Below are 13,027 nucleotides of genomic sequence, written 5' to 3' on the forward strand. Positions count from 1 at the left end.
ACACGCCCATTTTAATTGTGTGTGGGGGGGGGGGGATGTTCCATAAAAGGGGGAGCGCTCGTCGCCGTCGCAGTTCACGTCTTCGTGGCAGTTCTGTGTACTTTGTCGAGTGGAGGTTGGCGTACTTGTTTCCTGGTCATCTTTACTTTAAACCGTAAATACTTTTCCGCTTTTTTTTTCCCCCCCAAAAAAAAATATTAAAAACCGTCGATGTTTAATTGGTTTGTTTAGAGTGGGTAATTATTGTGGCGATTTTGACGTTAACGGTGTCCATCGTCCGTTGTTAAACGTTATCGCCGAAGAGTGTAAAGTCTGTCAGGATATACATATTTTTTATTTTTTTTTCTCAGGTAAAACGGATTGGTTTAGTGATCGATCGATCGATGTACGCTTCGGTCCGACGGGGTCGCCTCAAATCGACCGGTTTAGAATTGAGTTTTTGAGTGAAATTATTGTTTCGATGATGTACATTTTACTTCAGTTTTTTAAAGTGATTAGAATCTCTGCGTTTTATGAATTTTTTTTATTTAATTTTTTTTTCCCCTCACTTTGTGAGCTTCATCGGCGGAATCGCTCATGGCGGCCATTTTAGGGTTGAGAAGATGGCGGGTTGAGGTTTTCATTTTATTTAATTTTTTTTTATTTAATTTTTTTATTTTTCCATTTTTGTCATCGTTTAACGATTCACCTATTTTACTGTACAGTTATCGAACGAGTGGTACACACCGTTGCGTCAACCACGAAAGGGACGAGTTTGTCAGTAATTTTTCCTTTGTAGTGTGTAATGCGTTTATTAAATACGTCCGCAAAATTCACCTCAAATTGTGCAGGATAGACAATTATAAAAATTAAATAGCAAACTACGTTGTCGAGAGGTTGCGTCATGCAGCTTTCTGAGGTCGGATGTGCTGAGTTGAAGATGACTGCTTTCTGTCGGACGTGGAACAACTGCTTTGCCACCTCGTTCGCCTGACCTGTCTCCCCATGAGACTACATGATACGGGAGGATGATATCATTTGCACATCCAAACTTGTGATAAAAGTTGCGATTGCGCAATGACTTGAGCAACACCCCCTATTATATAGGCGTTTTTGATGATTCGGTCAAACTCATTTTTATATTACTGTAACCAGGCAAATGCCTGTACTTTTATCTGATTGTCGAACTATCCAAGCTTGTAACGTACTGCAAGGTATCGATGGTAAACTGGTGCAAGCTTTTAAAGAAACTTTTCTGGAACTTATTTGATGCAGTCACAATATTCCTCCACAGAATTATTGATTTCAGTGAAAGTTTTGTTAAAAGGATGGCAGTTTAAGTGTGCACCAACTCGAGGTCTCACTGGTGACTGACTAAACAAAACGTTAATTAAAAAAAAAAAAAACACAAGGTGGAGAATGTACACCTCCGCCAGGTTGAACAGTTTACTTTTTTTTTGTGTCCCACTGATGGGCTGGATCTTCATATGAACCAAAATCGAATTTGCATGTTCTTGTTGCCGACCCAACCTGTTCAAAACCTTGAGATATATTACATATATATATGTGTGTGTGTATATACGGACATGCATGCATACACTTTTTTTTTTTTTGAGCTGATCTCAATTATGAATTGCTTCAACAAAATTAATTATCTTGTATCTTAACCAAAATCGAAACTATCTTGTCACACAACTGAGTCTCCATAACTACTTGATGTATTGTGCCCACAGACTGGTGGATGGAGGTTATGAAATTGCTGATCCCAAGTGCAGATTGTACTCGACAATTGATTTTTTTTTTTTCTTTTCCAGGTCAAAATGCAGATCTTTGTGAAGACTCTTACTGGCAAGACCATCACCTTGGAGGTGGAACCCAGTGACACGATTGAGAACGTGAAGGCCAAGATCCAGGATAAGGAGGGCATCCCACCCGATCAGCAACGTCTCATCTTTGCCGGCAAGCAGCTTGAAGATGGTCGCACCTTGTCCGACTACAACATCCAGAAAGAGTCCACCCTGCACTTGGTGCTGCGGCTGCGCGGTGGCATGCAGATCTTTGTGAAGACTCTCACGGGCAAGACCATCACCTTGGAGGTGGAACCCAGTGACACGATTGAGAACGTGAAGGCCAAGATCCAGGATAAGGAAGGCATCCCACCCGATCAGCAACGTCTCATCTTTGCCGGCAAGCAGCTTGAAGATGGTCGCACCTTGTCCGACTACAACATCCAGAAAGAGTCCACCCTGCACTTGGTGCTGCGGCTGCGCGGTGGCATGCAGATCTTTGTGAAGACTCTCACGGGCAAGACCATCACCTTGGAGGTGGAACCCAGTGACACGATTGAGAACGTGAAGGCCAAGATCCAGGATAAGGAGGGCATCCCACCCGATCAGCAACGTCTCATCTTTGCCGGCAAGCAGCTTGAAGATGGTCGCACCTTGTCCGACTACAACATCCAGAAAGAGTCCACCCTGCACTTGGTGCTGCGGCTGCGCGGTGGCATGCAGATCTTTGTGAAGACTCTCACGGGCAAGACCATCACCTTGGAGGTGGAACCCAGTGACACGATTGAGAACGTGAAGGCCAAGATCCAGGATAAGGAAGGCATCCCACCCGATCAGCAACGTCTCATCTTTGCTGGCAAGCAGCTGGAAGATGGTCGCACCTTGTCCGACTACAACATCCAGAAAGAGTCCACCCTGCACTTGGTGCTGCGGCTGCGCGGTGGCATGCAGATCTTTGTGAAGACTCTCACGGGCAAGACCATCACCTTGGAGGTGGAACCCAGTGACACGATTGAGAACGTGAAGGCCAAGATCCAGGATAAGGAAGGCATCCCACCCGATCAGCAACGTCTCATCTTTGCCGGCAAGCAGCTTGAAGATGGTCGCACCTTGTCCGACTACAACATCCAGAAAGAGTCCACCCTGCACTTGGTGCTGCGGCTGCGCGGTGGCATGCAGATCTTTGTGAAGACTCTCACGGGCAAGACCATCACCTTGGAGGTGGAACCCAGTGACACGATTGAGAACGTGAAGGCCAAGATCCAGGATAAGGAGGGCATCCCACCCGATCAGCAACGTCTCATCTTTGCCGGCAAGCAGCTTGAAGATGGTCGCACCTTGTCCGACTACAACATCCAGAAAGAGTCCACCCTGCACTTGGTGCTGCGGCTGCGCGGTGGCATGCAGATCTTTGTGAAGACTCTCACGGGCAAGACCATCACCTTGGAGGTGGAACCCAGTGACACGATTGAGAACGTGAAGGCCAAGATCCAGGATAAGGAAGGCATCCCACCCGATCAGCAACGTCTCATCTTTGCCGGCAAGCAGCTGGAAGATGGTCGCACCTTGTCCGACTACAACATCCAGAAAGAGTCCACCCTGCACTTGGTGCTGCGGCTGCGCGGTGGCATGCAGATCTTTGTGAAGACTCTCACGGGCAAGACCATCACCTTGGAGGTGGAACCCAGTGACACGATTGAGAACGTGAAGGCCAAGATCCAGGATAAGGAGGGCATCCCACCCGATCAGCAACGTCTCATCTTTGCCGGCAAGCAGCTTGAAGATGGTCGCACCTTGTCTGACTACAACATCCAGAAGGAGTCCACTCTGCACTTGGTGCTGCGCCTGCGTGGTGGAATTTAATTGGTTGAATCGATCTCAAGCTTGTTTTTTTTTTTTCCCTTTGTTGTAAAATTGTCCACAAATGTGGACCTCTACAGTATCACTTGTGTCAATGCTGGTGGTTTTGAAATTGTTTCTATTTATGCTTTGAAGTTGATGTTCAATTGAAAATAAATTCTCTGTTGCAGCATGTTGGAGTGATTTGATTTTTTTTTGTTTTGACTATCCTTTGATGGAGTCGTTCATCTTTTCACCGAACCCCATGTTTGCTCAAACTGAGGTAAACTTGCCATGCCATTTAAAATGGATTGAGCCTGGTTTTAAAATGTATCTCCATAACTAAGAGTACATACTTTGGCCAGGCTAGTTGGTTTCTGTTATGCATCCCACTAATAGGCCATATCTGGATTCGTACCTGAACTAAAATATAATTGCTTTTGTTACTTAACCAATTTGTCCAGTTTCATCTGAATCCATATTTTTTTTTTAAATTCTTGGATCTGGATCTTCACCAGAAGCGATTTGTTGCATGCTCAATTTGTCCAATTAAAAAAAAATAACTTGATCACCTTCATGGGTGGATGTTTTCTGGACTGCTGCTGTCCCCAATTATTTCCTCCCCTTCCAAGCACAATTGAACTGGGTATAAGGGTAAAGATAAAGGTGCATATTGTCTCCATGAAGCGCCAACTTGAAGATATATTACGACTAAAATGTTAAATTTTAATTTGAAAGTCTATGAATTCACATAACGGGACGTGGTGAATCTTCTGTGAAACGCCGTAATTACTGGTACATGATGAGCCGTAATCCTTCCAATTTTATGTATTTTTTTTTTTTCATGACAAGCACTCGCCACGTCCAGTGGGCGTGTTCTTTTCAAGGCTCATGAGTGTGCCGTGTCCAGTGACCAATGGGCTTGCTCTTTTTCTTCGGCCTAACGGCTCGCTTAGTTCAGTAACCAATGGGCTCGTGCCTTCAGCTACCAATCGGATCGCGCCTCGAACGATTATTGAAGTTTGAAAACGTGGAGACAAAGAGGAAAATTATCGTTTCATCGAAGGGTCGATTCACGTGGTGGGGAAGATCGGATCACAGGTAAGACATTCCACAGTAAGATTTTGTGACCGACGTTCTGGAACCTAGTGTATGAAGGATTTGTGGATGGCCTGTACCAACGGGTTGTTTATGTTTCAACAAACTGAAGTGCTCGTAATTGTAAATATTGTCGTAGTATTTCAAAAATAAATAATATTTTGTGCAGATAGATCTTTACTATTAAATTCCAGCTTAAGTTTTCCGAAGAAAGTCATGTCTTCATTTTAATGAGTGGTATACATCCATACGCCAAAGCTCCATTATAGTATGATGAAGATGATACATTGTCCCAAACGAGTTGAGAAGGCACACGTTTACCATGGTGAGAAACATGGTCAAGCTGATGATTCGGGCATTAAACTGCGTCAAAGAAAGAGTGAAGTGCAGATCAAGGGATAATTGTAAAGGAAGGTTGAAATGACAAACAAAAGTTAGAAGTAAAGGGGAAGGGGTGATATCAAGTCAACAGGTGGGACGAGCAAGGGAGGATTTATGTCGACACGAGAATCTTTCTCCACTCAGTCCCAACCAACTCCAAGGGTCCTCTATCGCTCAAACATCTTTTTGATTCCATAATCTGTGGTTAAAAAGATATTGCTGTTTGGGCACGTTTATCATGCAGCCTTCACCACTCCGTGCTGCCTTAACTTCCCCTCGCGCTAACCTCCATCGAGAACCCCCCCCCATTTCCACGTTATTCACACCCCCCTCCCTTTCTCTTCAACCCCCCTCCCCTTCCTCGCTCTTAACCCCCCTTTCCTCACTCTTCACAACCCCCCCCTTCCTCGCTCTTCGCCCCCTCCCATTCCTCCTCGCTCCTTCCCTTAATATTGTTGTGGGTCGGGAGTCGGTGGCAAGGAACGGCCGCCAGGTGGAGCAGTGGAGCCGTCTATCACCGAACACCCGGAATTGCAGGTCGTAACCTTCGGACAACTCCGAAGGTCACGGGTCACTTATAGACCGTGCTCACCAATTCTCTGACGGCGTGGGGTAGGGTTAATAGCCAAATTTCAATATACCTAAGTACCCACGTCAAATTACAGGGGAAGTCACACCCTCAATGGACTCTGTTGAACCGGGTCGCTCTTGCTACCTCTGTCCGGTGTAACCGAGCGGAATTACCAAAGTCCGTCAGTCCAAACGACAACTTACAGCCCAATTCTGCTTTCTGGTTCTCAAGCATGAACCGTACTGGGTCGATAATAAAAAGCACAACAACGAGCTGGTACATTGAACAAGCAATTAACAAGGGGGTTTATTTATAATGGGGTAGGGGAGCACGAAAAGAGCACAGTTAAATCGACTATAAGAAGGAATGCAAGTAATGTACAAGGCACTTAAACAATTGCTACTTGCAGGACGGGTGCCACCGACACACACACACACACACGAAATGGGGCCGGTTGGGCACCTTTCCGCCTCGTGCGGTCTGGTCGAGATGAGCTGGTTCGGGGGGAGGGGGGGACTCGAACCCATACCTTCGTCGCTGCACCAAGCACCAGGGACCACGCTCTCCAATCAGCCACACACCAATGAACCAAGATCAAGGAGAAGACCAGAGATGACCCAGGACCAGACGAACCAGCCAGCACCTAGACCCGCGACCCCCCCCCCCCCAAGACCAGCGCTCCGGAGCCTGGCGTTCCTTTATTCATTTCTTGTGCGGGGTGAGAAAATCGCCATCTAAGGCATCTCAACCACCATTGTCCGGGGTGTGTGGGAAAGTCGCCCTCTGTGCGTGATTGGACAAGGGGCACGCCCCTGCCTTTCAGGGCGGAGTCTCGATCTGAGGCGATGGAAATCTCTGCCCACGTACGTGGCTGGACACGCGTGTGTAATGGCGCGAAGTGAACAAGTGATGTTTTCGGTTGGCTGGAGGCTCGATTTGTATTGCAAAAACCCTGACTAAAAAAAGTAACTTGCAGCGCACACATGTAATTCCCATTAGACACAGATAGGGGACCCTAACTATAAACACATACTTATCAAGATAACTAAGCTTGGGGACTGCTGTCTGTTTGTGTGTAAATGGCTTCCAAATCCGTAACAATATTCCCATCAACAAAGCGACAGGTTGTATTTGCTGGTATTAACAAATGAGGAAATTTAATATTGCGTAATTTTAACTTGATCATTAACGTCTTCACAGTATTTGTATCATCGGTGTTTATTCAAACAATTTGTTGCTTTTGATTTTTGTTTCTTTGGGGTTTTTTTAATGCTGGGAAATATGATATTCAGTATTGAAAAAAAGGATATACTTGAAGGGTACTCGGTAGAGCGCATACCTCCGCCCTATAATGCCTGATCCACGAGAACATATCTGGCCCAATACACTTTTGAAATATGCTGTATATCGTTTTTGAGCCCTATCTCTCGATTATGAAGAATCACCAAAAATAGTAGTCACTGGATCCGGATCTTCACCAAAACTGAATCAATTCATCCACGTCACACACCCAATGTGTCCACCAAGTTTTGTCTGAATCCGTTCAAAACTTTTTGAGATATCGTTATTTTGAGATATTTTGAGATATTTGAGATATGAAAACTCACTTTAAAATTCTAGTAGTCGCATCTTCACCAAAATCTAATCAGTTCATCCTTGTCACACACCGAATCTCTCCACAAAATTTCATCCGGATCTATCCACAACTTTCGGTGGTGGAGGTAAAAAGGCCAATGCTATTATTATGCTTATGAAAATAAATCGCCAGAGGATGGTCCTGTGTTTATGGTTTATGCTGTGACGGCCCGAGGATGGATGTAAAATGGGGGACCCCGTCTGCCAGCATTTGTTGTTCAGCAATGTTGAGTTGCATTTGCCAAAGATCCCACAATGTCCTTCATGAAGGGTATGTAAGCTATCACTGGCACCATGGCCAAATTCCTACCCTAACCAACAGGATGGCATTGCATCAGCTGCACCCTCAGTCAATTGTGCTGCCCTGCAGCCTTGTGCTGTATACAAAGGAAGAACACTGATTTGTTATCCAACAAATCAGAGCCGCACCTATAAAGCTTATAAACTCACAGGTAGTCGTAAGTATGCACAGTAGTCCAGTAATGGTCATCAGAACTTAAATCTATACAATATATTGTTGGGGGTCGGTGGCAAAAACGACCGTTAGGTGGGGAAAATTGCGTCGTCTCCACCAGACTCCCCGGAATTGTAGGCCTACTCTCCGGATAATTCCATGAGCCGCGGGTCGCAGAACCGACCGTGGTCGCCAATTTCTCGATCGCGTGGCATAGGGTTATTTGTCTCGAGCCAAAGTACCTAAGTATCCACGCAATCTCATCTACCAGGGATCCACGCCCTCGGAACGCCTGGTCGAACCGGATTTACTCTACCGGTTGCAGTAAATTCACGCTACCGACTACCGCTTTGCCACCGACCTTTCCGGCTCATTGCAGTCGAGTGGGGCCTGCCCAGGACGTCCCGGCTATGATAGACCGATTACCGGGGATGAAACCCCGCTTATACTCAGACCCGGACCATGCTAAACCAATGTAAGAAGGGACAGAAACGGACTGGGAACATTTCTAAGAAATGTTTATTAACAGTAAAAAAAAAACACAGGCAGGACTTAACGGCGAGAGGACCCGAGGTCATGCGGTTGAGTTATTGGCGTCCACGGTCGGTTATATAAGCGACCCACTGCGTCACGGAATTATCCGTGAGCGACGGCCTACAATTCCGGGGAGTCTGGTGGGAATCGACGTAGCTTCCCCCACCTAGTGGTCTTCTCACCCGACTCCGCCGGCCCACAACAGTATGTACAGTATGTACAGTAGTGGCCAAAAATATTGGCACCCTTGCACTTTTTTTAAATAACAAAAAATAATAACTCAAAATTTTTTCTCAAAAAATAAGTTGAAATTGACAAAAGTATTTGGTCTCCACAATTCTTTATTTCACTGTTAATATTACAGAACCTTTGTTTTTGATTCAGAACTTAGTACATACTTTTAAATCAGAAAATAAAAAGAAATGGCACTGACAAAATTATTGACACCCTCAACTTAATATTTGGTAGCACATCCTTTGGACAGAATACCTGCAGTCAAGCATTTCCCACAGCCAAGAATCAACTTCCGACACCTCTCTACTGGCAGTTTGGCCCACTCTTCTTGTGCAAGCTGCTCCAGTTCTCCCACATTTGAAGAGTACCTTCTTCCAACTGCTGTTTTCAGATCTCCCCACAGGTGTTCAATGGGATTTAGATCTGGACTCATTATTGGCCACTTCAGAGAAGTACAGCGTTTTGCCTTGAAGCATTCCTGGGTGCTTTTTGAAGTGTGTTTGGGGTCATTGTCCTGCTGCACGACCCATGACCTTCGACGGAGACCCAGCTTTCTGATACTGAGTTGAACATTGCGCTCCAAAATGCCTTGGTAATCTCCTGATTTCATGATGCCATGCACACATTCAAGGCACCTGGTGTCAGAGGCAGCACAGCAACCCCAAAACATCACTGAATCTCCTCCATATTTGACTGGAGGAAAGGTGTTCTTTTCATTGAAGGCTTCATTTTGTTTTCTGTAAACATATAGATGATATGCTTCACCAAAAAGCTCTAATTTGGTCTCATCTGCCCACAGCACATTCTCACAGAAGGATTTTGGCTTGTTCAGGTGTGTTTTGGCAAACTCCAGTTGGGCTTTCTTATGTCTCTCTCTCAGCAGTGGGGTCCTCCTGGGTTTCCTACCATAGAACCCCCTTCCATTGAGTTGGTGACGGCTTGTGCGAGTTGAAACTGTCGCTCCTTGTGTCTGAAGGTCAGCTTCAATCTGTTCTGGCAGTTGATCGAGGTGCTTTCTCCACCATTCGAACAATCCTTCATTGCAATCTTCGATCGGGTTTTCTCTTGTGGCCACGTCCAGGGAGGTTGACTACAGTGCCATGGGCCTTTAACTTCCTAATAACATTGCATATGGTAGACACAAGAACATCAAGGTCTCTGGAGATGGGCTTGGAGCCTTGAGATTGTCCATGCTTGACTAAAATCTTGTGTCTGACCTCCTCAAACAATTCTCTGGTTTTTTTTCTTTTTTTTCCATGCTCATTGCAGTGCACACAGTGACACAAAACAGCAGAATGACTCCTTTTTCTCTCTTCAAACTCGTTGAATGAGTGATTTTTTTTTTATATCGCATGCACCTGCAACTCACCACAGGTGAGTTCAATTCCAAAGTAAAGGAGAATCACATGCTTGAAATCGAATTCTTTCTAACAACTGCAAAAAGATGCCAATAATATTATCCTGGCCATTTTAGGATTTCTGTGTGGAATAATCTAAGATTTAGAAGAAAAAAAAATTCAGATTTTTTTTTTTCTTTTGTTCCATTGCAAACCAAAGAAATTACATATATGGGTACCAAATGATTTTTTATTTTCAACAATTTTCTTTAGAAATGGTGCTTTATTTGAAAAATGTGCAAGGGTGCCAATATTTTTGGCCACGACGGTATGTTTCTCCACTCTTCCCCCATTGGTTGGACAGCTGACCTGACATCACCCACAATTGTAACCTGAAATACTTAACCTAAAGTACCCAGAGGATCCAAACGACCATGAGAACGTAAATGACCCCGAAAACTCAAAATACCCAAACGACCCCGAAGACCCCAAATACCTAAAAGACTCTGGAAGACTCTTAAAGAACCCAAGCACCCTAAAGACCCAAAAGACCATTAAAATACCTAAAAGACCCTTAATTACCCCAAAATGCCCCAAAGACCCAGAATACCTTGAGGAACCAAAAGATCCAGAATACCTGAAAGACCCAAATTCTGCATCATGTAAAATGTGACTTCAGGTCACAAATCTTCGATTTTCACAAGAAACAAACAGCCATCCCTTCAGATTTTCAAAAAAGCTGTTCACCACCATCTCATATCTTCTGCCATATCCACCACCTTCAAATTCAACTTCACCACATATCCACCACCTTCACAAAATACAGTGGTGGTGTGCCGAGAGGTGGTTTTCTTCTTCCTTCCCCTCTCCGAACGAGTCCCCACCCAGTGCTCTGAGAGTGGCAGTCGGCTTCGAGGAGAGTGAATGCCGGAAAGGCAGGGGTGAATCTGCCTGAGCGTCGAGTCGGGCGATCGGCAGTAGGAGGAACTGCGTGAGGGTTTTTGCGATTGGTTCTCGTGAAAAGGCCGCCCCGAAAGGCAAGAGGAACTGGATGAGGTCAGTCTGCCTTCTGCTGGAGAGAAACGACGAGTGGGAGCCGCGATCGGCTGTGGAAGGGACGGCTGTGTCTCTCTGCGATCTGCTTCGTGAAAGAGGCAGGAGGAACTGCATGAGGGGAGTCGGCGATCGACTTTTATGAGGAGGTCCTCGACAGGTTTACCCGGAGTCCAGTGACGGAGCCTCTGACTGTCCCTACTCACGGCACGGCTCGACACATCTTGCAATCCCGTCGATCCGCCTGCGGAGCCCAACACCCCGATTTGGCCTAGTCTGGTGTACAGGCCGGGCCTGGATTCGCATACTGGACCTTCTGAAAAGCCAGCTGGAGCACACCGTGAACCTTCCGCTCTTGTGCCGTCGACCTTACGGGGGCTGAACGCGCTGAGGCTGCGTGCGTGGGCGGTGCGACAAAAGGACGACGCTGCGATTTTGCCACGCGGCGTGTTTGACCTTGGGCGCTCAAATCCGTTGACATCAGCTTGTCACGAGCCACATTCGTGCCTTTAACACTTTTCCTCTCGTCCATGCGGCATCACCAAGTACTCTGTGTCTTGTCTGCATGTTGTCCAAGGTTTATCTCACTAGGGTTACCTTCGAAACCCCTAATCCGTAGCTCCCTAGTTAAGAGCGGGTTATAGATTGATTATAACATTGTCGTGAATGTTTTACTTGTGTTGTGTTCCCTGATGTGTCCCCAATAAATCTGGCTGATTCGTATGAAAGTTTCCGCGATTGAGTCTTTTCATGACGTGCTGAGGACCAATTCGCTCGATTTGTATTTAAAACCCAAACGGGCTACGGACTGCCAGACTCCGCTCAGTCTCTAACAAATCTAGTCTGTAGCCGGGGCCTATTTCCCCGACTGGCAAAGCACAGGTGTATTTTGGTATCGTGATCTGAGGTGCGTAACCCCAGACCTGTGCCGAACTAGCGGCGTTATAACCCCGGAGACGGCGGTGCTGTTAAGTGACGCCAAATCTTCCACATTTGGCTGTCAAGAGTAGGGTGCGAATCCCGCCACCGCCGAATCCATAACAATATATATATATATATATATATATATATATATATATATATATATATATATATATATATATATATATATATATATATATATATATATATATATATATATATATATATATATATATATATATATATATATATATATATATATACAGTATATGAGCCTGGTATTGGTGCAGTGGTTAGGGCAGCGGCTTGGGATCCAAAAGGTCCTGAGTTCAAGCCCCGTTGGGCCACTGAATGAATACACCAGGGGGTTGACTCAACCTGTCATCCTTCCGAGGTCGGCGAAATGAGTACCAGTGTACTGGGCTGGTGTATACCCCGGTTAAAATAGGTGTACCATATCCCTGTGTCGTAAGAGGTGACCAGGGTTGTGTCAGGAAGGGCATCCGGCGTAAAACATGTGCCAAATCACTATGCGGATCATAATGATGATCCGCTGTGGCGACCCATAACGGGAGCAGCTGAAAGAAGAAGAAGAAGATATACAGTGGGGAGAACAAGTATTTGATACACTGCCGATTTTGCAGGTTTTCCCACTTACAAAGCACGTAGAGGTCTGTAATTTTTTATCAGAGGTACACTTCAACTGTGAAAGACGGAATATAAAACAAAAATCCTGAAAATCACATTGTATGATTTTTAAATAATTAATTTTCATTTTATTGCATGAAATAAGTATTTGATCTGTTAGTTGATGTCATTGATAACAGACCTGTTAGTTTTGTCTTTAAGAAGCCCTCCCATTCTCAACTCATTACCTGCATTAACTGCACCAGTTTGAACTCGTTATCTGCATAAAAGACAGCTGTCCGCACTCAATCAATCAGACTCCAACCTCACCAAAATGGGCAAGACCAGAGAGCTGTCTAAGGACATCAGGGACAAAATTGTAGACTTGCACAAGGCTGGGATGGGCTACAAGACAATAGGCAAGCAGCTTCGTGAGAAGGCAACAACTGTTGGCGCAATTATTAGAAAATGGAAGAAGTTCAAGATAACAGTCAATCTCCCTCGGTCTGGGGCTCCATGCAAGATCTCACCTCGTGGAGCCTCAATGATCATGAGAGGTGAGGGATCAGCCCAGAAC

General features: G+C 45.3%; 2 protein-coding genes across 3 annotated transcripts in view; both read left to right on the forward strand.

Annotated features, from left to right (window-relative positions):
- Window positions 1-3,798, forward strand: LOC147028436 (polyubiquitin-C). The gene is made up of 2 exons (XM_085878862.1): window positions 1-154; window positions 1,794-3,798. Exon 2 carries the CDS (start codon window positions 1,800-1,802, stop codon window positions 3,627-3,629), a length of 1,830 nt encoding a protein of 609 aa, XP_085734988.1. The 5' UTR covers window positions 1-154; window positions 1,794-1,799; the 3' UTR covers window positions 3,630-3,798.
- LOC147028437 (uncharacterized) overlaps window positions 3,754-13,027 on the forward strand; it is a 26,578-nt gene continuing 17,304 nt past the window's right edge. Inside the window, exon 1 of one of the 2 annotated variants that reach the window (XM_085878870.1) lies at window positions 3,754-3,888. The gene's annotated coding sequence lies outside the window, so the exon portion shown is untranslated. Of the gene's footprint in view, window positions 3,889-4,590; window positions 4,707-13,027 lie in introns of those variants that run through there. The other variant, XM_085878869.1, reaches the window with a different exon arrangement.

The sequence above is a fragment of the Eptatretus burgeri genome, chromosome 4 (assembly GCF_056783735.1).
Source record: "Eptatretus burgeri isolate ZD-2024b chromosome 4, Ebu_testis_v1, whole genome shotgun sequence".
NCBI classification, from domain to species: Eukaryota; Metazoa; Chordata; class Myxini; order Myxiniformes; family Myxinidae; genus Eptatretus; species Eptatretus burgeri.

Bases quoted from the DNA above. Each gene is read 5' to 3' on its own strand.
- LOC147028436 (XM_085878862.1), top strand. From the start codon at position 1,800: ATGCAGATCTTTGTGAAGACTCTTACTGGCAAGACCATCACCTTGGAG.